Source organism: Dasypus novemcinctus, chromosome 13 (genome assembly GCF_030445035.2).
Source record: "Dasypus novemcinctus isolate mDasNov1 chromosome 13, mDasNov1.1.hap2, whole genome shotgun sequence".
Taxonomy (NCBI): Eukaryota; Metazoa; Chordata; class Mammalia; order Cingulata; family Dasypodidae; genus Dasypus; species Dasypus novemcinctus.
The window spans coordinates 88,322,828-88,348,459 of NC_080685.1; the positions used below are offsets into that span (position 1 = coordinate 88,322,828).

At 53.9% G+C, this 25,632-nt stretch overlaps 1 protein-coding gene across 9 annotated transcripts in view; it reads left to right on the forward strand.

Moving 5' to 3' along the window:
- The first annotated feature begins 1,609 nt into the window (after positions 1–1,609).
- The window catches only part of PPFIA4 (PTPRF interacting protein alpha 4), a 54,010-nt gene continuing 29,987 nt past the window's right edge, over positions 1,610–25,632 (forward strand). For 4 of the 9 annotated variants that reach the window (XR_009180199.2, XR_011645532.1, XR_009180201.2 and 1 more), the window contains exons 1-13: positions 1,628–1,791; positions 13,783–14,428; positions 17,664–17,765; positions 18,147–18,311; positions 18,625–18,699; positions 18,946–19,035; positions 19,595–19,786; positions 20,087–20,233; positions 20,512–20,646; positions 22,792–22,875; positions 23,092–23,223; positions 23,506–23,568; positions 24,265–24,356. Coding sequence is in view for 2 of the 9 variants with exons in the window: in XM_058274984.1 (XP_058130967.1) it covers positions 14,195–14,428; positions 17,664–17,765; positions 18,147–18,311; positions 18,625–18,699; positions 18,946–19,035; positions 19,595–19,786; positions 20,087–20,233; positions 20,512–20,646; positions 22,792–22,875; positions 23,092–23,223; positions 23,506–23,568; positions 24,265–24,356 (1,511 nt within the window). In the remaining 7 variants the exon portion in view is untranslated. Of the gene's footprint in view, positions 1,792–13,782; positions 14,429–17,663; positions 17,766–18,146; positions 18,312–18,624; positions 18,700–18,945; positions 19,036–19,594; positions 19,787–20,086; positions 20,234–20,511; positions 20,647–22,791; positions 22,876–23,091; positions 23,224–23,505; positions 23,569–24,264; positions 24,357–25,632 lie in introns of all 9 variants that reach the window. The other 5 variants (XR_009180196.2, XR_009180197.2, XR_009180195.2 and 2 more) reach the window with 3 other exon arrangements.

Below are 25,632 nucleotides of genomic sequence, written 5' to 3' on the forward strand. Positions count from 1 at the left end.
TCATACTGCTACTAGTCACCAGCTACAGCTAACCTTACCCACATGGAGTGTAGTGCTAAAGCTGTTCACACAAAAAGTGAACTTGGGTCAGTGGAAAACAGCATGTGGGTATTTAAATGATAAAAACAAACAACCTAAAGCATGTGGGTATTTAAATGATAAAAACAAGCAACCTAAAGACAGTAAGCACCTTGCAGAGCTCTAAAATCTCCCTGAGGAAGGAGGAGAGAAGCACAGGGTCCCTAGTTCCCTAACCAAGCCTGCTGGGAACAGGAGGGAGTTGTCCCAGCAGATTGTGCCCCCATTTAGGAGTTAACTTGAAAAAGGAAATGAAATAAATTTGGCATAATAATTATGTTCTGACTCAGCTTCTGGGGTTTTTGGGTGAAAACCTCATGGTATGACAATAGATAATATTAAATACTGCTTTAGCAGTTCTCTTAGTATAAAATTGACAGACACTTGGTAAATTTCTTAGCAATGGTTATCATGGCTTCAGCCTTCCCTCCACATTCGCCTGCCTTTTCTAGACTGAGTATGATTCGTGTTTTATTCGGTGAAAGGATATGAACTGTCTCAAGGATTTCCTTTTGGTGAGAACCTTAGACCACAGGAAGAAGAGTTGGAACTTAAAGGGCTACAGGTTAAAGTTACTGCTTTATAATTTTCATTCAGATATACCATGATTCTGCTGAGGGTCAAAGAAGTATATGTTTTGCTTCAGTTCTCTCCACCCAAATAAGAGACTTCCTTGCCTTCCAAAGACACAAAGAAACTAAGCCAAATGGTGAATATATTGAGGAAAAATTGAAAACCAAAGTTATAGTGTCACTGATCTCAACTACAGCTATTGCAGTTAATGTAGAACAATTTATCTATAAATATATTTATTTGTACACATTGCATGTATAAAAAAATTCTTCACACTTCTAGCAGAGCTTACTGGGTATCCTTAAAGTATTGAGTAGGCATTGCAATGAAACTTCACAAACCAGATGGGAAAGAGGCATTAATAGCCACAGGGGATGGTAAAGAGCAATTCAGGAAAATGGAGAGATTTAGCTAAAAATCTGTCAGCCAGGAATTTTGGCATTTGAGACTGTCTTCAAAGTATGTGTATGTAATAGACACTTCATTTTATAGTAACTGTTAGAAGAGGCAGGTGCCTGAAGGCATTTAGCAAAATTCACTAAAGTGCATACTACAGAATTTTATCTGGGTTTCAAGTTTCTCCACTTTGCGACCAAAAGAACAGTAATAGGTGGTGGGAGAGAGCAGGTGTGAAAGATAAACCATTGGCAACTATGACAAGGCCAGGACCAGGACCGAGACCAACCTAGACTTGGGACGGCTGAGTTCCAAGGGAGGGACAAGGATGTGTGCTGGGAAGGATGCAAGGCCCTCCTGGGCCCTAAGGCCTTGCTGGGCCCTGAGTCCTTCCTCCAGCTGGATAAAACCCCGGCCCGGCCCTCCCGCGGAGGGACTCCCGGCGCCGCACCAAGATGGCGCGCAGCATCAAAGCAGTTCTCTTCGCCAGCCAGGGCCGGAAAGCGCCCAGGGGCGGGGGGCGTGGCCTCGAGAGATGCTGCCAAGCTCCGCCTCTCGGGGCGGGGCCACGGGTGCTCTTGAGGGGGGAGCGGGCGGGGCCTCGAGGCTGGGCGCTCCCGCGGCGGAGGCTGCAGCTACCTCGGCGGCGGCTTTGCTCCCTTGGACGGGTCCAGCTCCCCGGATCCGGGGCGGCTCCCTGCTGTCTCCCAGCCGCGCCACCCGGCCTTCGGTGATTGCTGGCAGGTGAGCGCCCAGAGTCCGGGTTGGGGGAAGGATGCCTCTTCTTTCCACTTCCAGCTCTCCCCGCAGTTTGGGGAGGGGTCTCTGTCTAGAGCGCCGCAGTAAACAGCTCCCTTTCACTCCGGATGTATGCTCTTTTGCAGGCATTGATTCTGCTCCCTCCGCCACCTCTCACCGGCCCTGTGCCCTTGGATGCGATCGGGGAGGGGGGGGGGGGCGATGCCCGGTTTGCCGGGAGGGTGAGGAGTTCGCCCTCAGCATCATCAGCTTCGGGGAAGGGGGACTGAGTTGGCGAGTCTCCCGGTGGGAAGTGGGCGGATTGCGCCCCCATTTCCTCTCCAGGAGAGTCTGAGAAAACGCACCTCTCAGCTTCTGAGCCAGCTTTGCTTTGGGCACGTTAGGGGTTAAGGCATTCGCACTTCCCGGAGAGTCTTATTAATCCTTCCTGCCTCTCTCACAACACCCCCTTCTTACTATCGCTAGTTCCCCATTTCTTGAACTGCCAGTCTCGGGCTGTGCCAGGGGTGCCCCCATCTCTGCAGTGCCAGGGCGTGGGTGGAAGGAGTGGCCAACCCGTGGCCTGGTGGGAGTGGGGATGGGCCACAAGAGGGAAAAGGGGCTGCAGTAGAGAGTCCTGAACTGCAAGCGTGGGAGTGGGAGTTGACTTTCAGCCACCCAGTAGGGATGGTTTCCAGCACAGATCCTGCAGGTTTTGATGGTGGGTGGCAAGAGAAAGGTCGCTTTGCAATTTGGAAATGTGGTGTGGGTGGATTTCTTTGAGAAGGAGGAGGGATCCAAGTCAAGGTGCCACTCGATGCTGATGTCACCTTTGAGACAAGGTGTGCTGGTAGTAGCCATTAGAGGGTAGGAGAGTTGGGGCTGCCCTTACCCTGTACTGCGTGGGGAGAGCAGGTGGTTGAAGATCAGACTCTGCTTAGCCTGGAGATCTCCACCTGGTGTGAGTTTAAGACCCCCCTCCAGGAGTCAGGACTGGCGCTTCCCTTAGTCCTTTCCAGGGTTGCTGGCACCTGTACCTAGAACTTCATTTGTCATCCAGCAAACATTTATTGGGCACCTCCTATATGCCAGACACTGTATGCTAGGTGCTGGGTTTTCCAAAGGCAATTAAGGGACATGGAGCAGCTGAAAGTTATGTATAGTAGGCACTCTGTGACGTTTGTCCCCTTCACACACGTGCGTGTGCACACACAATTTGTTACATTGCTGTTGAATTGGAAGAAGAAAGAGCCCTGTCTATATGCTTTCAAACAGTTATCTGAACTGGATTCCAAACCCCACCCCAACCCCAACACCACACTATTAACTGTCCAGGTAGTCCCAGGGGAGCTGCCTCCGCAAAAAGGACAGTTGGAATGATTTCCCTTGGTTATTTTCTAGGACTTTGCCTTGAGGCTTGAGGAGCCTGCTTGGGCTAAATTGTATCTCAAAATAACGAGATGATGAAAAGCACAATGGTTTTGGGGGCCAAGAATACACTAGACAGTACAGAGGGAGATGCTGCCTCTGGAAGATGGAAGAGTATGGCAGAGGGGTGTGGATGGGAAATTTGTGTCTGGGTGTGTGCTACTGAATGCTGGAGTGTAAGAGGTCTGGCAGCTGTGTGGTAAGGAGGCTGCCAGGCTCCTGGGTGCCCTCTCTGAGCTGATGGCTGACATCTTAGAGTTGGAAAGAGTTGTCAGGAATTGTTTCTGAGCCCTATTGGAGCCTCTGAGGATAGCAGGGCTAAAGCTAGGGAACAGGATGAGTGATGAAGGCTCAGCAGAACCAGGGAACTGGGTGCCAAAGGGGCTAAGATATGGGGGAGCTGGCTGAGGCCTTTTAATGCCAAGGAGCCTCTCTCCTGGAGTTTTAGGCCCTCATGTGTTGGATGATGGGTTGCTAAAGAAACAAGGGGTGGTGCCTGAGTGGTATGGAATCGTGTTTGTTGAGTGTCTGAATGGAGAGGGGGAGTTGGTGAGGAGGAGGGAGGGTGGAGGGTATGAAACAGCCCAGAGTCAGGGTCCTTTGTAGGGAACTGGGAGAAATGTGAGGGAAGGGAGTGGGGTTAGAAGGAGGGGCGAGTGTGTATTGCAGCCACATGAAGTCACCATCTGTCCCTCCTCTGGCCTGCTAGCTCACTGACCTATAATTAGCTCTGGAGGGCATGTGGTGCTGGCTCGCAGAACGGTGGCACTTTGGGTGACCAGTGGAGTAAAGCATGCTTGGAGGGGCCATGGTACTCAGCGTACGCTGGGGTATGCTTCTAGGGGACCCCCAGAATTGGCTGTACTGGAAGGAGCCTGAGGGAACGGAGAATGTCAAGGGGCAGGGATAGTGGGGGAAATAGTAGTAGAGGGAGGCGTTTATCATCTAAGATCGTTTGAAACTCCAGGGCCCAGCAGTGCCTGCGGACTCCCCTCATCTCCTTGTCCCCAAAGAAGAAGCAGGATTCCTGCCCCACTCATTGCTCTGCAGTCCCCGAGCCTCCCTCCAGTGTCCTCTCATCCCCTAGGTGAAATCAGCTCTGGCACGGAACAGTTTCCTGCTTTTCAGTCAGGGGCTCAGAGGTCTTGGCTGTGCAGGCTTCGTTCTGAGAGAGGGAGGAGAAACTGCCACCGACTAATTCAAGTAGTCATATTCCCGGGGTGCGCAGCATTGGCCCCAGGCCACGCTAGAGAGTGGGTATTTGGCCACACGCTCCTCCATAATACTGCTCTTCAGCGATTGTGGGTGTCTTTGTTCTCTCAAGTAGGCTGTGAACTTCTGGAGGGCTGAGTTTGTATCTTACATGTCTTTTGTATCTATAACAATTCCTAGCTCAGATCCATAGAAATCACTGGATCCATAGAAATCTCTCAATAAGTAACTGTTGGATTGACTTGAGGAGGTCTTCTGCTGGTCCCTTGGGTTCCATGAAGCAGGGCCTCCTTGCAACCAGAAATATTTAACCAAGAGCAGAGAAGCCTCTGGGGGCCCAGTGCAATGGTTTTGCGTCTCAGTAGGGGAATCAGGTTCTATAGGTAGTACCTAAGGTGAAAATCTTTTAAACCTCCCATAAAGTATGGTATATAGGCTTAGGTTTATAACTGGAACAATAATATTAATGTATAACCATATCATGCATGAAAAGCATTATATATTAGTTATATAAATATTGAATGTATACATTATTGTATAGTGATTTTAAAAGAGTACATATGCAAAATATAATTTTGAAGTTAATGTCAAATGAGTAGCTGGTTTTCATTTAGAGGCCTTTACTGCTTATTTTGCTCAGCCAGCAGAATTGAAATCTCATTAATGCATATCTGATGTGACTTCAGGACTATTGTCTTCAGATAGATAACTGTCATTTCAAAGGGGAGATTGGTTTTGGTTCAATTTAAGGAGAAGCTTCCTTAAAACAATGGAAAGGGCTTCCTCCCTTAGTAATGAGTTCCTTGTTCCTGAAGGATAATCAAGCACAGACTGAGCTGTCAGGGATGTTATGGAGGGAACTCCCTTACAGGGTGGGAGGTGACCAGCAGGACCTCAGACAATCCTCCCCACTAGGAATCTGCAATTCCAGGTGAGGCGGGGCATGTGTGGGGAGGAAGTCTGGATGCAGAGGTGCTTCACAGCTGCTCAGGAGAGGGTTGTCCTCTGTGTGGCTGAGAGGAGAGCTGCTGTGCAACGGGACCAGGTCAGGGCTGGGCCTGGGTTTTCTGTGAGGCGTGGACATGTGGGAGCTCCAGGGCCTGGCCCCAGCCCTCTCTCATGGACATGGACACTGGGGACTGGGGTAAGTAGAAAGGTGGGTTGGGTCCAATTCCTTGACTTCAGTTCACACTAGGCCAGTTGTGGAATGTCTAAAATTTGTTGTCCCTTGAGGGCAGAACTCCTGGGACAAGCGGAGTTTTCTTTCTTTAGTTGTCATCCTCATCTATCTCTCTTCTCCCTCGCACACATTTCTCACCCAGGCTCAAGACCGTACATGCACTTGTACTCTTCCGTGACTGGTGATACACTTGCATGATCACATACACACACAAGCTTCTGTGACCTCTCCACCTGCTTACACGACCACACATGATTTCATGACTCTAGGATGCGTGTGCTTATATGACCACGCACACTCACTCTTATGACTGTGCACACCACACACATTCTCATGACCACAGATAGGGGCACGATCCCCAACCCAGGCTCATGACCACACACATTCACACCCACTCTCGTGACACCCACCTGTTCTCTCATGCACACGCTGTCCCGACCCCATTCTCATGACCATCCTCTGACACAGGCATCCTCTCTCTCACACTCTCTTTCATGACCACACATATATACCATGCATTCTCAATATCACCCCCTTACACACACAACTGTAGGAAAACACGCGAATCCCCCCCACATTCTCTTTCATACTTACCCCCCCACACACACACCATAACACCTTCATCACCACTACCTGCACACACTTTTTTATGCAGTCTATATTTCTCTGGGAAATTCTGTGGACTTTGGATATTTCACACCCAACCCACAGTACTTCCCTCTTGTGTTCTTGATCCCCCCCTGGCCAGTCCTGTGCCTTCTAGGGGGCAGCTCCCTAATCTGAGGGGCTGATCTACTACTAATGGAGTGTCTTCTGAGCCCCCCTGTTTTTAAAGCACCAGAGGCTCCTGTTTAATATTTGTTCTACACAGACTCAAGTTTTGAAAATTCTCCAAATATACCACATTTCTTACTTTGTTTCTTTTTTTATGGGTGTTAACATTATTTGAGGACATGTGTAAATGTTAATCAATGACTGATTAGCAGGAGATGGCTAGAGTAATTGCTTAATGAAGTAATTTCAGCAAAAGCTGTGGTCTGTTTTCAGTGTGTGTAGTCTTGCATCTTGGTGTAAGTAAATATATGATCTCCACTAGCTACTAGGAACAGGGAAAATAACTGAGGGGCTCATTGCTCCACTGGAACCTTTCTGGTTTCTTGCCTTGTTACACTGATGTATGTTTATTTTAGCAGATGTCTTTTGTACCCAATACCTTAAACCAGGGATTTTCTAACTTCTTTTTAGACTCAGAACTCTTTTATACAAATGAAACCATAACCAGCTGTCCAGTAACACTGGCTGATTTGGAGTTGATGAAATTAAAGTAAGAAAAGGGAGTCAGAGTCTTTTGCACTTGGTTTACCTTTTTTCTCCCCAGGCTGCCCCTAAAGGTACTCTGTCCTAAAGTCCAGTTTGCAAATCCCTGCCTCAGTTAAAGGGGAGGTTGAGATGGCTGTAATTTTGGGTATTTTAGAAGAAGAACTATTTTGGGGAGCATAGAGGCTTGTAGTCCTCCTTTCCCCACCAGCCTATGGCATTAGTCCTTCAGGGACGGTGACAGTGAGGGTGACCGTATGGCCAGGCGTGCCCAGGACAGCCCTGGTTTACACCTGCATCTGCCTGTAACTAGGGGTGCCTCCATTCACGCTTGGAGGAGTCCTGCTTTGGGGGTAGGTTGTGTGCCCACTCAAATGATGGGCTGTGTCTTGGGAGGGTTGACCCGGGCCTTCCTGCTGGGGAGCAGCTGGAGGGATGGGCTCCCAGGCCTGGTCGACAAACAGCTGCCTCCTCCCATGGCCGCCCGAATGTGCCTGGTGTCAGGAGGTTGAGTGCCTGGGCCCACAGCTGGTGACAGATAACCTGGGCTAGTGTCGCTTTTTTTTTTTTTAAGATTTATTTTTTATTTATTTCTCTCCCCTTCTCCTCCCCCCACCCCAGTTGTCTGCTCTCTGTGTCCATTCACCGTGTGTTCTTCTGTGTCCGCTCGTATTCTTGTCAGCAGCACTGAGAATCTGTGTCTCTTTTTGTTGCATCTTCTTGCTGCGTCAGCTCTCCATGTGTGCAGTGCCAGTCCCGGGCAGGCTGCGCTTTTCTCCTGCTGGGCGGCTCTCCTTACAGGGTGCACTCCTTGTGCGTGGGGCTCCCCTACGTGGGGGACACCCCTGCATGGCACGGCACTCCTTGTGTGCATCAGCATTGCACGTGGGCCAGCTCCACATGGGTCAGGAGGCCCTGGGTTTGAACCGTGGACCTCCCATGTGGTAGGCGGACGCTCTATCAGTTGAGCCAAATCCGCTTCCCTTGTGTAGCATTATATCTCTCAAAACAGTTTCACGTCTGTTCTCTCCTTTGACCCTTGGGACCATCCATGAGGTCAGTAGAACATATGATGTGGTATGACCCCTATTTTCCAGATTTGGGAACCTGTTTTAGGGGACCCAGTAGCTGGAGGCTTTTGAAGGGACGTGTGGCCTGGAGTGAGAAACTGCAAGTAGAGGTTTTCCAAGAGTCTTTTCTCTGGTTAGGGTTTCCTGTAGCCACAATGGATTTTTTTTTTCTTTTTTCTTTTTCTGTCTTTATTCATTTTTTAAATATTACATTAAAAAAATATGAGGTCCCCATATACCCCCCATCCCCCTCACCCCACTACTCCCTCCATAGCAACATTCTCCTCCATCATCATGAGACATTCATTGCATTTGGTGAATACATCTCTGAGCATCGCTGCACCTCATGGTCAATGGTCCACATCAGAGCCCACACTCTCCCACGTTCCATCCAGTGGGCCATGGGAGGACATTCAATGTCCAGTAATTGTCCCTGCAGCACCACCCAGGACAACTCCAAGTCCCGAAAACGCCTCCACATCTCATCTCTTCCTCCCATTCCCCACACCCAGCAGCCGTCATGGCCACCCTTTCCACACCAATGCCACATTTTCTTCGATTACTAATCACAATAGTTCATGAGTAGAATATCAGTAAGTCCACTCTAATCCATATTCTATTCCTCCATCCTGTGGACCTTGGATTGCTTGTGTCCATTCCACATCTATGTCAAGAAGGGGCTTAGATTCCACATGGATGCTGGGTACAATCCTCCTGCTTTCAGTTGTAGGCACTCTTGGCTCCATGGTGTGGTACTTGACCTTCTTCACCTCCATGTTAGCTGAGTGGGGTAAGCCCAGTAACCCAGAGTGTAGGAGCTGAAGTCTGTTGAGGCTCAGGGCCTGGCTATCATATGTTCAGTCCAGAGATTCAGATCCCCTGGGTATATATTAAACCCCAGCACCAACTACAGTTCTGGTAAAGTAACAGGAAAGGCTTGTGAAAAGAGATCACATCTGAGTCCAGTTCCATCACACAGAAACACCAACTCCAAAGAAGGGCCCACTGACATGGCACTGAGCTCCATCTGCCATGACCATAGAACCTGTGGGTCTCTGTAGCTCTCAGAAGAACCAATACCTGGGGTTGTATCTACTTTTATCACAATGGATTTTTACTTTTCTTACTATACTTAGAGTGGGCCCAGCCTTGAGGTGCTTAGGGAACTCAGAGGACTGGGGCTCAGAGAGATTATCTTTCCAGAGTTGCACAAGAAGTCAGTGGAGGAGCCAGCGTTCGTACACATCAGCCTGCTCCAGAGCCTGCCTTTCAGGATAGGAGTTGCCCCTGTCTTTTTCTTTAAAGGCTTTCAATTTCAGAGAACAAGGAAAATGAACCTGTTCCCGGGCCTTTAGCCAGTTTTTCCCGTTTTGGGGTTCCCCTTCAGTAAAGCCGATTGGGGATGGACCTCCCAGAAACTACACCAGCCAAACACTCAGTGCCATGTGTGCTAGGACCCTGTGTGAGAGGGTTGGGGCATCCAAAGACGCACAGGATAGGATTCTTACTCTCGAGCCATGAGAGGGGATAATGGAAAGGAAGGTAAGTTCCATGAAGAGCGGCAAAAGTAAAGGGCCGTGTTGGGTCAGTGGAGGGGCAAATCTCACCTGCTACAGAGGGGGATCCGAAAGGCTTTGTGGAGGAAGTGGTGTTTGAGATGAACTTAGAAGGGATCAGAAATCCATTAAACCCATATGGAAAGGGAGACGAGAGGCAGACCAGACCAGGTGCTAGAAGGCCATTAGCAGCAGAGGGGGCATGGGGCGTGGCAGTGAACTGGGCTAGGGAGTGACCAGGGAGGAGGCTGCATTGGACTTTTGGAAGAGAGGATGAGTGAGGCAAGGTTTCTTGGGGTGGGGAGCTGGGCAGGGAGAGGGATGGGAGAGATGGAGCAGCTTCTGGGTCAGAGGGAAGGAGAGGTAGCCTGGGGGTGGGACAGCTGGACTTCAGTTCCTTTGGGGGGAATCGCATCTGAAACCCACAGAATGGGAAGACTGGGGGCTGCGGAGGCTGGCTGGTTCTGCACTTCCCATGGGACGGTGACCCAGTGCAGGGAACTCAGGTCACTGCTTACAACTTGGTGTGGAGCCAGGTAGGAGCTGGGGGAGGATATGTGGGTGGGAGCAGTGGAGGGCAGAGGCAAACTGTCCCCAGGCCACCGTCACCTGCATGAGGGCAAGGAAGGCAGGCTCCAGTTTCCTGGAGGAGGCAGGATGCCCAGGAGAGGCGCGATCTCTTTTCCTCTCTCCCCTGCCCCTCTTTGTGATCAGACAGACTGGGATTCAATCCCAGTTCTGCCTCTTCGCAGGTGATAGACTTGGAGGCATGACCTTGAGCCCCAGCTCTTGTGTCTGTAAAATGGGAAGAACAAAATCTACCTTTGAAGACTGTGAGGATTATGTTAATCTATGTCAACTGACATTACAGTGCCCAGCCCAGGGTCAAGATTGAATAAATCCCAGGTGCTCTCATAATCAAGACAATTTTCCTGGATGCCATCCCCACCCCATTTCCTGAAGCTTGTCCCTTTCCTCCGGGTGAACCGTGCATGCCCTTCCTCTCCTGCCTCTTAGCTCTGCGGCTCCCTCTGTGTCCTGCTCACGGCCCCTCAGGCTTGAGCGCAGCCCCCAGCAGCTTTGCCCTGGCCGGTCCAGCTCCCGCGGCGAGGCCTGCCATCTGGTACGGCAGGAGGGAGCCAGGAAAGCAGCCCCTAGTGCCCATCCCTCATGTGTGTTAGGAGAAGCTGGGGGTGACTTTGGGGAAGCCAGAAATGCCTCAGATTTTGCCTCCTATGTGTTTATAAAGCCCAGAGACCCACTTTTCATCTGACCCCTCCCTCCTCGCACACACGCTCACACCCACTCACTCTCAAGCCCTCTTCCTCTGTTTCACAGCCTGCCCACACACCTCTCTGGCAAAGCCCCTTGCAATGCTTGCTTTGGGTGCTGGCGGTTTTGCCTCTGAATCCAGACCCGTGAGTTTTACTTCAAAACTGTGCAGGAGTTGAGGAGGCTTCTGTTAGGCTGAGATGATAATTGCGCTATTTAAAGACAGCCCTGGAGCCAGAAGGAGCCAGGTGTCCCAACGTGCTATCCTAGAGCTCCCTTCTGCTCCCGCTGCTTATGCAGTGGTGGTGGGGGAAGGGCAGAGCAGGAGGTCTGGCCAGTCCTGTAGGGGCATTTGCTTGGCATCTTCTCTGAGCCCACCTTCAGCCTGCTCTGTGTGATGCCATTTGGCCAGGGGAAGTGGAGATGCTACCTGGCACCTGGCTTGGAAGGGCTGGTGGCACAAGCCAGCTTCCCAACTGCTGGAATTACTGGGAGGATTTGGGGAGGCCAAGTTGTACCAAACAGCCAGCACCTCAGGACCCTCTTGGCTTGCCCAGGAATTTCCCCAGCCTCCTTCCTATAAAGAACTTCCCAAACCCAGTGCCTTTGCCCAGCACTGGGTAATTCATACTCTCCTGCAATTATAAGGTGCTTTCGACTTTCCAAAGCTCTGCCCATCCATCATCTTAACTCTCGAAGTTGGGCAAATCAAGGTTCGTAGATTCCATCTTACAGAAGTGGCAACAGAAGCCTGAGTAGGTGGTGACAAGTCCATGATCATTCAGCTGGTCTATGGCAGAACTGCAGCTAGGTCTCCTAGTTCAGCTCTGGGTTCTGTCCTGTACACCACACTGGGGGCCACCTGGGATGCTTCCTGGCCGAGGGCATTCCCAGGAACCTGAGCTCCTGAGCATCCTCTTTTCTGAAGGACAGCCTCTGCCACGAGGGGCCCTTTCCCTAGCTTGGCCTTTTCTTCTGGTTTCTCATTTCTTCTTGGAGTGGGTGGGAGGGTGGAGGGGGTGGGTGGCGAGAGGAGGCAGACATGGCTAATGATGAGCTTGGAGAGGTCTGCTGGGGCCTTGGGAGCCTTTCAACTATAACGGGAGGTGAAGAGCTTACGGCCTGGAGCATCCGGGGCGAAGGGGCTGAGTGTGGTGTGGGGGGGAATCAGGAATTGCCATGATGCCCGCGTCAGGGAGGTGGCAGCTCTAGCAAGTCTGGGGTAGCAGCCCTTCCCCTGTGCTCCAGCTGCTCTCTGGGGCAGGGAGGTGAGCGTGGGCTGCCCTGGCAGCAACAGTGTTGGGGAGGGGGTGCAGGCAAGGGTGCTACTTTTCACCTCTGTAACCTCTTGAGACCTTGCCCTCCACCTGTGGCTCCTCAGTTTGGGAAAAGGATCCCCTTGGCCAGAGATTATGGCCACTTTCTGTGTCTGAGAACTGAATATGTCCTCAGTCTCCACAATCCTAGGTCAATTTAAGTGTGTGTCCATGTGTGTGTGTACATGCCTGCACACCTCCTTGAACTACTGGGCCCCTCTGGGAATGGTTGTGGGTGTGAGCACCCATTCCTTCCCAGCATCCCTCTTACTCCCTACCCCCCACCCCAGGTCACCAGCACCATCACAGAGGGCGTCGGGAGGTGGGGATGAGTGGGTTCAGCCCTGCCACAGACTAGGGGCTGTCCAGTGTCTGACCTCTCACACTGGGTCCCAATGCCCCTTGTCCACCCTGACCCTCCTAGCCTGAGAGACAACTGCCCCCATGCCTTTTACATGGGGGGTGCTGGGAAGGATGGAAAGTACCATTTATGGAGCATCTGCAGTGCGTCCATCGCTCTGCTGGGCGCTTCACATTCTATCTCTTATGTCGTGGGAGCTCTGAAGACAGCTCCTTCTGAAAACCAATGAAGGTTGTGACCTTTCAACAGTGGGTGGAGAGAGATACCCAGCTGGACGCTGCCATCATCAGTGTACCTTCCTGTGTTCTGACCACTGAGCTTCCGTGTGCCAAGTTCAAGGCATCATTGGGATAACTGCCCTAGGTGGTGGCTTTTGGCAGTGCCAGCAGTGAATAATTAGAGGGAGGGAACAGATTCCCAGCCATGAGCAGGTAGCCCCCCCTCAGCCCTGCCCTAGGAGAGGAGCACCCCGTCCCACGTCAGCCCTGGGGTCCTTTCCATCATGCAGCCCTTGCTCCAACCCATAGGTGACAGGCTATGAATTCAGAATGGAAGCCTGCTGCCTGCCAGGCCTGAGTGCCCTACTCCTTGGCAGGATTCAGAAATGGGGAATGAGTTGAGCCAGGGCCTCCTCCCTGAATTATGGGCATCACGGTGGGTCAGGGCTCCCTGCCTGCCCCAGTGCCCAGCCTGTGCCTCTCCAAGGGGCCATGTCGTGCCAGTGTTCTCTACCCCTGTTTCCTATGACCCCAGGAGTCCAGCCTGGGGTCCAGGAGGGACTTACACCTACTACGAGTCCTTTCGCCCCTTCTGCACTTGCCTCAGAGTGAGGGTGGGGCGGAGGGCTGTGGGGGAGGGGCCAGGGACTCTATTCCCTTCACTCCCACCCTCCCATACCCAGGTCTCAGGACTCTGGGCATCCTGCCGGCTGCTCCCCTAACGCTGACTGAATCATTTCTATATTTGGCCAGCGAGCCACGTGGGTGGGGGAACCACTGCGGCTGCACTTCTGACAGCTGCGGGGGGTGGGGGGCGGGGTGGGGCGGGAGGAGCAGGGGCCGCGGGCGGCAGAGGCTCCGGCTGTAGGCATGTGTGTTCCTCGGGAGAACAGAGGAAGGCGCCATCTGCGTGAGTAAGCCTGGAGCAGGGGCTGCGCAACGCCTCGCTCCCCGGCCCGCGCACTCCGTGCCCGGTGCCTTCCTCCTCACATCCCGGCGGCGCCCCGCCTCTCCTGGGTATCCTTTCTCCATGAGGCTGGTCCTCACAGCAGTCTCTTCTCCCACAGACCTGCCCAGACTCGACGCTCTGCCCTCCAGAAACGATGAGTGCCGGGGGACCCAGCGGGGACTCTGGCAGGCTCCAGGGCGCAGTCTGAGAGAACGCGCTCCTTCCAGCCCCCGCCTCCCTGCCTGTCATGGCCACACTCGGCTGCTGCCCGCTTGTCTGGGGACTCAGGGCACCCAGCCCCAGTCCTGAGGGGCTGAGCCAGGCCTTTTGGCTCCAGTCTACAGCCCTTCAGGCACCAGTCTCCTTTCAGAGGAAGAGCAACTGATGCCATGGGAGAACCCCTGCCCAGCTGTCCTCCCACCTGGCACTGTCCCCTCTGAGACCCAGGCACTGGGTGCCTCTGGAGGTGCCAACTCTGTGAGCCCCTCCCCCGTCCCCTGACGCCGAGAAGGTTCTGCCCATCCCCAACCATGTGTGAGGTGATGCCCACAATCAATGAGGGGGACCCCCTGGGGCCCCCCCACGGCGCCGATGGCGACGCCAACTTTGAGCAGCTGATGGTGAATATGCTGGATGAGCGGGAGAAGCTGCTGGAGTCCCTCCGCGAGAGTCAGGAGACCCTGGCCGCCACGCAGAGCCGCCTCCAGGATGCCCTGCATGAGCGGGACCAGCTCCAGCGCCACCTTAACTCCGCCCTCCCCCAGGTAAGCCCTAATGCCCCGCACCTCCCTCATCCCCTTCTTCCCCAGCCCTGGCTGAGTCCAGCATCCTCTGGGCCCTCAGCTAATCTGCATCAATTTACATACCAGCAATTGGGATCCATGAGGCGTTTACTACTCTTTATCTCCCTAAGTAAACCCTTTCCCTGTCACTCCCAAGCACCTCAGCCTGGAATTGGCCCCGTGTAGAGAGGAATGTTCACTAGGAAGAAAACCCAGCCAGAGTTGCCAGCTGCAGTGAGCCCAGGCAGCCAGCAGGTGGCACCCTAGACTGGAAAGAAACCTCAGCCCTGGCTGCTCCTTACCAGAGTAAGGCCCTACGGGTTGAAGAATCATAGAAAAGTGGAGGTGGGGTAGCTTTCGAGATCCCTAGACTAGCTCCATTACTACACAGATGGAAAAAAACAAGAGAAGTCACATAGCAAATTCTAGGCAGAGCTGAGTCTTGACACCCATCTCCTGCTCAAGAACCTACCACTAGCAGTAGGATGGCTACCATTTATTGCATTCTGCCTGTGGATTACCTCACTAAATTCTCTCAACAGCTATGAAACTGATACTATTATCACCATCAGCTCAAGTTTACAAACAATGAAGTTGAAGCTTGGAGCGATCAGTGAAGTGGTCAAGACCACTCAGCTAGTGGCAGAGGGAGGTGTGGGACCCCAGCTCTGCGCCTCCAGAGCAGTGTCTCACTGCTCCACTGTACTTTCTAACTCTGCCACATTGGCCGGAGCACTCTCTGTTTCTTACTTTTCAGCCAGTTGGTAGAGATTCTAGGGGAGATGCATGCTGGGAGGACAGAGAAGCGAGCAGACACAGAGAAGGGCTCCTGGGCCTGCTGCATCAGAGAAGGTGTGGACTCGTCCCAGGAGCCAGGCCCCAGGAGGGTCTGCCGGTCTGCAGCCACAGTGAGCACAGTGACTGCCTGAACGTGCTGCCTGCCCCTCTGCCTCCTTCCCAGGAGAGAAACAGTATGGAAAACCAGGCCCCGGCCACGTTGTGTGGCTCACCCTGAATCATGGGCACGGCAGACGGGGCTGCCGGCATGGGGGAGACAGCTCGACTCAGCCCTAGGCCCTTTCCCCTCTGCAGGAAGAAGAGCCAGGGCTGGGCCTGGGTGCATGAGTTTCCTGGGCAGGGCTTGGAAGCCATGGAGCAGAGCCTTGTGATGCTTTCACAATAAGCACGAGGGTCCCTGGTGAAGATTTGGGGTGGGAGGATGCATCCTTCCTGCCTCCCTAAGCACAAGGCCCTGAACTAGCCAGCGCCCAGTCAGGGAGCTCAGGCTAGAAAGGAGAGGAACAGGAACCCAGAGGACTAGAAGACAGTGTACAGGATGATAAGAGAGGCCCCAAAGGGTTTATCACCACCAGTGATAAAAATAGCTGCCTTTGATGGACTTGCGCTAAGCACTGTCTGTAAACTGACTCCTTTAATCCTCATAGCAGTACTGGAAGTAGGACTGTTACCTGTTTCACAGATTAGAGAACTGAGGTTCGTAAGGTTAAGGCAATTGCCCAAGGTCACACGGCTAAGGAGGGCTGGGCCTGGAGCCTGTCCTCCCTAGATGCTTCGTGAGGGCAGGGCTTAGGTCTTTCACAGGGCTGCACACATAGTTGGCACTCCCAAATGCTTGTGGCTGAATGATAGACTCCTGACCCAGTGCTCCCAACCCCTGGGAAGGCCCCAAGGAGGCCACTGCCTCGGACCTGTTTTCATCAGGTGTTGCTTGAGGGTTGGGCCTCTCTGGGGAGAGGGAGCCCTTTGAACAAAGGGGTGCTGATAGGAAGGCTTACTGGCACTGGGAAACAGCAGGTGACCCGGCTGGCTGGACTGCAGGGTGGGTGGGAAGGAACCGGCACAGGGAAGTCTGAAAAGATAGGCTTGGGGCCTTAAAAACCAGGATAAGAAGTTTGTCTTTAATTTCATAGCCTCCATGGCACTTTGGGAGATGGTGCTGGCAGCAGTGTGTCGGGTGGGCTAGAGTGGGTGGAGGTGCGGGGCGCCTCGGGCAGGGAGACCAGGCCAGCCACTGAGCTCGAGGCAGGTCCTCGGTGGCGGTGTCCTGGCATGGGGCTGGGGGTTCCATCGAGCCCTGTCTCTGGGGGTGTGCGTGTGTGCGTGTGTGAGCTGGCGGGTAAAGCAGCAGGGGGTGTGACCACGTTCGGCCACGACCTTGGTGGGCAGGCAGGAATCAAGGAGCAGGGTCAGAGGTCAGCGGCTTCTCAGGCTGCCCCCTGCCCAGAGCCCTCCTAGCTCCCTTCTGCATGGTTTGGAGTGCTAAAAGGGGATGACATCAGGAATTCTTCCTCGGGCTGAGTCCTTGGTATGCGAGCCAGGACTGGAACCTCTGTTCTGTCACTCTCAGACCTGCAGCGTCCAGGCGTTAGGGCCACTCATCTGAAAACCTTTTGGAAGGAGGTGGTGTTTAATTAGAGAAGTAAGTTATGATGGGCCTGGGACAGTGGGGGCCAGCCTGGGCAGGGCTGACGGAGGAGTGTGGGCTGAAAAGGTCTTGGAAGGTGTCAGGGCCTGACGATGTGGGCCTGGGTCCCCCTTGCAGGGCCGCTTTGTGGGCATTGGTACACTAGGGTGGGTGCCTTGGCCTCTGTGCAGGACACACCCTGTCCTGATGGAGCCATGTGGCTGACTGGGTCCCTCTGCCTGTGACTGGCTAACACTTGGTTCACCATCTCCGCATCCCTGCATCCCCCCTGCAGCTTGCAGAGCTGGTGGGAGAGAACGAGCTCTCTGGGGCAGTCACTCAGAGGCTATCTTCCTAGCGCCCTATACTTCTCTCTCTAATCAGCATCAATTTCTACTTAGACCTTACTACCCCAAACCAGGAGAGGAGATTCCCTCCATCAATTTCTGAGGGGAAATTCATTGAATTGCTGGAAAAACAGAAATATAAAGTGGGAGGTGGATGTCATCAGGTCACACTAGTGGCTGGAGCGACTTCCCCACCCCTGTGTCCCACCCTATTGCCTGTCCCTGCATCCCTGACACATACTTGGGATGCTTGGGGGTGTGGGCCCCTCTGGGGTTGACCCTGCTGGCCCAGGCTTACTGTCTGGCCACATGGGTGGGGAGGGGTTGCTCTGGGGGCAGGCAGTAGAAGCAAGGGAAGGGGAAAGGACCCCACCCTGACTTGCGCATGCCCAGTCCTCTTTAGGGGGTGAATCCCCAAGCACTGAGGGACCTTGGGGATTTTCAGGAATTTGCCACCCTAACCCGGGAGCTGAGCATGTGTCGGGAGCAGCTTCTGGAACGGGAGGAAGAGATATCAGAGCTGAAAGCAGAACGGAACAACACGAGGGTAAGTGGAGGTGGTGTGCCAGGGGTGGGGACCTGGGGGGATGTCACTGTGAACGCCCTGACCAAGGGAGCAGGTGTGGCCAGGGCCAGAGACACGGCTCCAGCCCCTCCTCAGCCCGTCCTGCCTTACATCCAGGGCGGTAGTCAAGTTATTTAACCACCAGTGCTGGGCTTGTCACCTCAGTTGCTGTCTGGCGGCTGCCCTGGAGGAGAGGCCGGGGCCGCTGGCCTGGGGTGGGCAGTCCATTGGCGCAGCTGCTATTTACTAACCAGTGTGGAAGGATTTTACCATTTTAACAACGGGGCGGCTGGACTGGCCCGTGGTCTGTGGGCCCTGCACAGAGCCCCTGGGCATGTGCTCACAGCCCTCCCTCCCTGCCAGCTGCTTCTGGAACACCTAGAGTGCCTGGTGTCCCGGCACGAGCGGTCGCTGCGGATGACCGTGGTGAAGCGCCAGGCCCAGTCACCTTCGGGGGTCTCCAGCGAGGTGGAGGTGCTGAAGGCCCTCAAGTCGCTGTTCGAGCACCACAAGGCCCTGGATGAGAAGGTAGCCTGGGCTGCCAGCCTGCCTGTGCCTGGCCCGACCCCACCTGGCCAGGCTTCCCTGGAGCCTCCATGTGTCCCTTCTCTGAGCCTTCCACATCCCCCGATTAGGGAAAACTGCCTTCTGGCTTCAGAACTGGCTCCTGCCTACTGAAGGCCTCATTTCAAGGTCCTTCTACAAGGTTCGCTCCTGAAATCTGCCTCTTGGCATGCCCTTCTCTTTGCCTCTGCCCATGGTGGCAGAACAAGCCCGGGCCTCTCCAGCCCAAGCCCAGTGGGGTTCCCTTCCTCCCTCCCTCTCCCCTTCCCTCGGGCAGGTGCGAGAGCGGCTCCGGGCAGCACTGGAGCGAGTGACCACCTTGGAGGAGCAGCTAGCAGGTGCCCACCAGCAGGTAAGCTGCCTGTCCACCCTCCACCTGTAGGCTGCAGTGCCGGGAGCCCAGGCTGGGCTACCCCTTTGCCACTCTCTGTTCCTTATCCGATTTCTTCCAAATCTCTTGGCTGGAGACTGCTAGTCAAGGCTAGGCTGGGTGCCTCTGTCTGGGAGGTGGGGGGGTGGGACAGGCTTAGAACAGTCTGGAACCTGGAGGAGGTTCTCTTCTCTTTAACCTATTGCCCTGGGGGGATGTGCCCTACAGGTGTCTGCCCTGCAGCAGGGGGCAGGGGTTCGAGATGGAGTGGCAGAAGAGGAGGGGACCGTGGAGCTGGAAACAAAACGCCTGTGGAAGGTAGGACAGGGGGCAGTTGCAGAGCAGGGATGTGTACCCCCCAAGATAGGAGGGTGGGGGGCCCTGCCCTGCCTTCATTCAGTAGCATAGCTGATTTAATTAAATTTGGGGACTTCTCCAATATTCCCACTTCTCTTTCCTTCTTTCCTCCACCCGTCTTCAAAGAAATCTATAGATTTTTATTTTTGTGTCCAACACACTGCTAGGCACGTATTATGCTTGTCAACTTCAGTTGAATATTGAGTACCATTGATCTTGTGTGTCAACTTTAGGCAAGATTCCTTCTCTCTCTCATCCGGTTAATCATGCCTCTTTCTGGGTTACAAAAGACTGAGATAGCAGAGACTATTGTTTTTCAAGAGCTAAAAGGAGAGCAAGGGTGTGTGCCCATTGTCTGGAGTGAGCTGGGGGGGTGGGCAGGGGGGTAAAAGGAAGAGGGGTGTAGCTGCAGGTGTGACCTGCCCGGGGAGTGCTGTCTTTCCCCCCATTCCCTAGGGTGGGATAGGGGCGTGGGATGCCTTGGTCTGGTTGAGTGATGGGTGGCTTACTGTCCCTGGAGGATGATGCAAGCCGGGTAGAGGAGCTGCAGGAGCTCCTGGAGAAACAGAACTTTGAGTTGAGCCAGGCCCGGGAGCGACTGGTCACCCTGACAGCAACAGTGACAGAACTTGAGGAGGACCTGGGCACCGCCCGCCGGGACCTCATCAAGTCAGAGGAGCTGAGCAGCAAGCATCAGCGGGATCTCCGGGAGGTGAGCGAGGGCGGCTCTTAATGGCCGCATTTTGCCTGGTGCAGAGCGTTTGGTACTCAGGAGGACAACTGCTCGGCCGTCCTGGGTGCGTTGGGAAGGCGAGGCCGGGAATGGGGAATGCAAGAGTGAACACTTGGCGGGGTCCAGGGTAGGGAAGGGTGGTGGGAAAGATGGAACAAGGTCAGAAACTGGCAGGAAGGTGTGGAGAAGATCCAGCCAGGAGTTGGTGGGGAGGTATGGTGAGGATGGGGCGAGCAGAGGCTGGTGACCTTCTCTCTCATCCCCACCTCTCCCACCCAGGCTCTGGCCCAGAAGGAGGACATGGAGGAGCGGATCACCACCCTGGAGAAGCGCTACCTGGCTGCTCAGCGTGAGGCCACATCCATCCATGACCTTAATGATAAACTAGAGAATGAGCTGGCCAACAAGGAGTCTCTACACCGCCAGGTATCTCCTCCAGATGGTTTGGGAGTGTACATTGCATTTGACTCTGGAGGGTTCCTTGATCATGCCAGAACCTTCCCGTGGTGACCCAAATGCTCCTGGGGTCCTGTGGGTCACCTTGGAAAGGGGAAGCCACATCGCGGGTGAGTCAGGCATCTTGGTTGTCCCTTGCTGCTCCTGACCCGTCACCTGCTTGGTGCAGGCTGAGGCTGAGGCAAGGTGGTGGTGGTGGAGGCTTCACTGCTCCTTCCTGAACCACTTTCTCACCCCCACTTTCTCAGTGTGAGGAAAAGGCTCGACACCTACAGGAACTGCTGGAGGTGGCAGAGCAGAAGCTGCAGCAGACGATGCGCAAGGCAGAGACGCTGCCGGAGGTGGAGGCCGAGCTGGCCCAGAGAATCGCGGCTCTCACCAAGGCAAGTGGGCCAGGGGCCTGGGCACCCGCCTGCGTCCCCTGCTGCCTGAGCTCTTATGGAACCAGGCAGTGAGGGAAGAGGGTGGAAGGCACATTGGACTGGGAGCCAGGAAACCACTTACTGTGTGATGCTGGGAGCCGTACCGCCTCGTGCCTGTCAGGAAGAAAAATCCCACCCTCGTGGCCTGAAGGGACTGTGATGAAAACGTTAAGAAGGGGTATGAGAAGCAGAAGAGGCTATGCTGATGCCAAGTATTTCTATTATCATTTATACTGCTGCAGTTAAAATCCTTTTTGTTTAGGACTGGAGTGGAAAGATGAAATCTGAGAGGAGAGAGGATCAAAGTCTTTACATCCCCAAAGAGGGTGGGGGTGGAGTTTAGGCTGAACACATCCTTCTCTATCAAATTGCAGTGTTCTTTTTGTGTGATCTATGAATCTTTTTTTAAAAAGATAATAAAGTCTATTGCAGCTAAAAAAATATTGCACTGTTCTAGATCTAGAACACTGGTTGTTTGAAGGCTACAGCTTTATGATGAATAAAAAAAGTATACTTTTACCCAGTGGATAGTTAACTTTATGGAGGTATTTACGCTGATAACAAGGCTCGGGAAGAGTTAGGTAAATGCATGGATACAGACAGGCAGTGGGTTAATCAAGAGAATTTAGGAGGGAAACGGACTTGGCCCAGTGGTTAGGGCGTCCGTCTACCACACGGGAGGTCCGCGGTTCAAACCCCGGGCCTCCTTGACCCTGTGTGGAGCTGGCCCATCCGCAGTGCTGATGCACGCAAGGAGTGCCCCCCCATGCAGGGGTGTCCCCCGCGTAGGAGAGCCCCACGCGCAAGGAGTGTGCCCCATAAGGAGAGCCGCCCAGCGTGAAAGAAAAGTTCAGCCTGCCCAGGAATGGCACCGCACACACTTCCCGTGCCGCTGACGACAACAGAAGCGGACAAAGAAACAAGACACAGCAAAATAGACACAGAGAACAGACAACCAGGGGAGGCGGGGGGAAATAAATAAATAAATAAATCTTTAAAAAAAAAAGAGAGAGAATTTAGGAATGTTTGCAGCAGTTTGGAGTTTTTCAAGAGGACGTCACTGGGATCACTGTAGACCCCCCACCCCCACCCCAACCCATGAACAGTGTTTAATAAGCACAGGCCCCTGGAATCACTGCCTGGCCATTCTTTAGAAGACCCATGACCAAGTCTGATTCTGACCCTGACTGCCCCTGTGACCTTGAAAAAGTCACCCCTCCCGCATTGAGCCTCAGCATTCTTATCGCTGGGTGGATGGGGTTGGACTTGGTGGTCTCTAAGTGCTTTCCAGCCTCCAGGAGTGAAGGACTAGGTTTAAATTACAACAGGGGATGTTATGTGTGGGATGCTAAGCAGTTGGCTTTGATGTCTCCCAAAAACTGACCAGAGGGGATGGGCTGAAGTGATGAATACGTTCGAGTCATAGCAGGAGGGTGTTAAGGAAGGATTCCTGGCTGTAAGAGGTGAGATATTCTGGAAAACTTCATCAGTGGAGACAGTGCAAATACATGAAAGGAAAGGGAGCCCATTCTACCTGGGCTGGTTTAGTAACAGTAGTAGCCATGGATAACGTTAGCTGATGCTTATTGTGTTCCCAGTGCTCCCCGTGATTACCTCATTTAGTCTTTGCAATAATTCGATGGGCATAGGTGCGATTACTACCTGCATTTTGCAGTTGAGGAAACTAAGGCACTTGGAGGTTCAGTAACTTGCTCAGAATCACACAGCTGATAAGAGAGGGAGCCAGAATTTGAACCCAGGCAGTGTGGCTTGAGCCCAGGCTCGAGGAATAGAGGAAATTTATGGTAGTTCATGCTTTCAGGTGGAATTTTTTCTGGAAGTGGGGGTGGGGAGGACAACGGTTTCTTGAGCTGCCCGCTCTGCCGTGTTTTAAGGCTTAAGGAAGGAGGTGGGGGGAAGCTAGTGGGGGGGTATACTTGGAAGAAAGGCGATGGTGATGGCAATTCTTACAGGTGGGAGCTGGGCTTTGTTAGTACCTGAGCCCTGCTTCCCAAGGTGACCCTGACACTGAGGTGCATGGGACTCGGGCCTGAGGAGGAGGGACAGAGAGGTTGACAGGATTTGCTGACCTGTCACTGTGCCCAGGCTGAAGAACGGCATGGCAACATTGAGGAGCACCTGCGGCAGCTGGAGGGGCAGCTGGAGGAGAAGAACCAGGAGCTGGCCAGGGTGAGGGCACCTGCAGGGCCGCGGAGGAAGGGTGGTAGCGAGGGCCTGGCTTGGGATAGGGCCACAGAAGGGAGGGGTTATGCCACAGGTGGGGGAGGAGGTCATCGGAGAGCGGGAGACAGGAGGAGAAGGGGACCCGGAGGAGGTGGGTGGCCCTGGGAGAGGGCGGGGAGAAGGCCTGGCGGTGGCCTGGTGCAAGGCGGGCTGGCCGTGCAGGTGCGCCAGCGGGAGAAGATGAACGAGGACCACAACAAACGGCTGTCAGACACCGTGGACCGGCTGCTCAGCGAGTCAAACGAGCGCCTGCAGCTCCACCTCAAGGAGCGCATGGCCGCCCTGGAGGAGAAGGTGCCGAGGGCTTGGGCCTGGGTGGGCGGGGTGAAGAGGGGGGCAGGGCTTCGGGGGCGGGGCCAGAGGAAGGGGCGTGGTCCGGCGAGGTGTGGGTGGAGCCTGGCCGCCTAGAAGGGCGGGGCTGGGATGAGAGGCCTGAGCAGGACGAGGCTGCGGCGGGGATAAGGCTGGGGTGGGCCTGGAGAGCTGGGAGAGCAGCTCCCGAGGGCTGGGGCAGAGACTGGGAGAGGCAGAGTCGGGGGAGCGCGGGGTCCGTGGCTCACAGCTGTTCTCCCCCAGAACACGCTGATCCAGGAGTTGGAGAGCTCCCAGCGGCAGATCGAGGAGCAGCATCACCACAAGGTACCCCTCCGCCGCCAGCCCCGCCCAGGCTGGGAGGGTCGGGGTGGCTGAGACAAAGAAAACGCCAGATTTTCAAGCAGCTGCTCTGACACTTGGCCCTGTGTTAGCCGATATGTTAGCCCTTGTACATACGTTGTTTTCATTCATCTTCACTTTAGCCCTTCACCGTGCATACATCAGGACTCACACGTAAAGAAGAAGCTGAGGCAGATGCATAGGGTATAGGGTGGCGTTGGTGGGCAGCAGTGAGGCAGGGCCCAGCGAAGCGCTCAAGAGAAGGATTTGGTGGGGGCCTCGAACCCTGGTGATTCTTGAAGGATGAGCTACTGTTCCTGCCCCAGCCATGTCCCTGAGGTCTGGAGGGCACGAGGGGTCCCCCTGCTGCCAATCTCGTTTCTGTGCCCATGGTTGGTGGACAGGGTTAGCAGGCCTGTTCCAGTAGCATCCCTAGACAGATCCCTCTCCTGGCCCGACACTCTGCCAGCCCCCTGCCAACACTTCTGCTCACTTTCCAGTTGGACCTCTTCTCTTTGGTGTCATCTGTGGTCCTGGCCTGGGGCCCCTGGCTTTGGACTTTGCAGTGCATTCTTCTGCTCCTCTCCAACTCTGCTGTCCTCTCTGTCCCTCTCTGACTCCCACTCTCCCCTCTCTGCCCCACCCTGGCCCCCACCCCCACCCCGGGTCTGCCTGGCACAGGGCCGCCTGTCTGAAGAGATTGAGAAGCTGCGCCAAGAGGTGGACCAGCTGAAGGGTCGAGGGGGGCCGTTTGTGGATGGCATCCACTCCAGGTACTGGAGCACGGGAGGCTGGGCGTGCTGGGATGGGGTCCTGGACGGACCCTGAGGAAGGAGACTTCCTCCCACAAAAAGACCGCCCAGGACCTCAGGGTCCTCCTCCTATCCAGGGTGGGACACTGAGACTCAGAGAACTTGCTTAAAGTCACCCAGCTCACTTGGGCAGTGTAGAAGAGAGTACCTGTCCCCTGAGGGGTGCTGAGAGGCAGGTAAAGCAGATGATGCTCCCTCCTGGGTGCCATGGGACAGAGGCCATGCTTCCTGCTTCCTTGACGAGAGGCATACTCTCGGAGAGGGGCCTGTTGCATTGCATGCTCACCCCTGCCCCCAGGACCCGCTGACAGGGAGTGCACTCACTCTAGTCCTTTTAAGACACCGTCACCAGGGCTCTGGGGGATGGCTGTCCAGGTAGCAGGCAGTGGGCAGAAAGACAGCAGAGAGCGTGAAATGGGTGGCAAGAACTTCCTTCCTGTTGAGAACTAGATGCCATGTTGCTAATAAGGTTGTGGCATCCCTTTCCCTGAAAACATCTTAAGAGCTGCTGGTGAGTGGAGCTCTCCCTTTAATGCTTGAATTAGACCCACATTTTAGGGAACTTTTGGATTTTTCTCCTCATTGTGTGAAGCAATTGACAGTGATCTCAGACTTCAAGCCTGCCCTCAGTTCTCTTCCAGAGCGAAGAGTGAGGAGACCGAAGTGGATGATGCCACTCAAGGTCCATGGCTCTTGGCTGTCTTCTCTCTATATGAAAGTCTCTTAGATCAGAACCCTTGCAGTTCTCTCCAGTGGTACACTTGTTATATCAGGGAAATAGGGACTGGCTTCCATGAAGAGAAGTTAAAGGGAATGTATTTGTCCATGTGTGTGTGTTGGTGGGAGGGTGTACTCCTCAAATTAGGGAAAGGGGCATTGAACTTGAAGAAGAGAAGCTTGTGGGTGTCTGGGGTGGTAGAGAACTAAGTGCCATCTTCAGGTTCATCTAGAATTATCATGTAGGGATATAGAATGAAGCAAGGAATTGAGACAGAAAGCACTAGTGCAGGTTAGTCCTACTTCTGCTCTTCTGTAGATGGCGCAGAAGAAACCAAGACCCCAGTTTAATAAGACATGGCCCAGAGTACATGAAGCCACTTTCCACTGCTTGCTGTCTTTAATGGTTGGAATCTCTGGCCTTGATCACTGGAGCCATCTTGGAATTGAGGCTGAGTTGCAGGGGAGAAAGGGGGATAAGCAGGAACCCCTCTCTCCCTCCAGCTGCCTTGTATAGTCT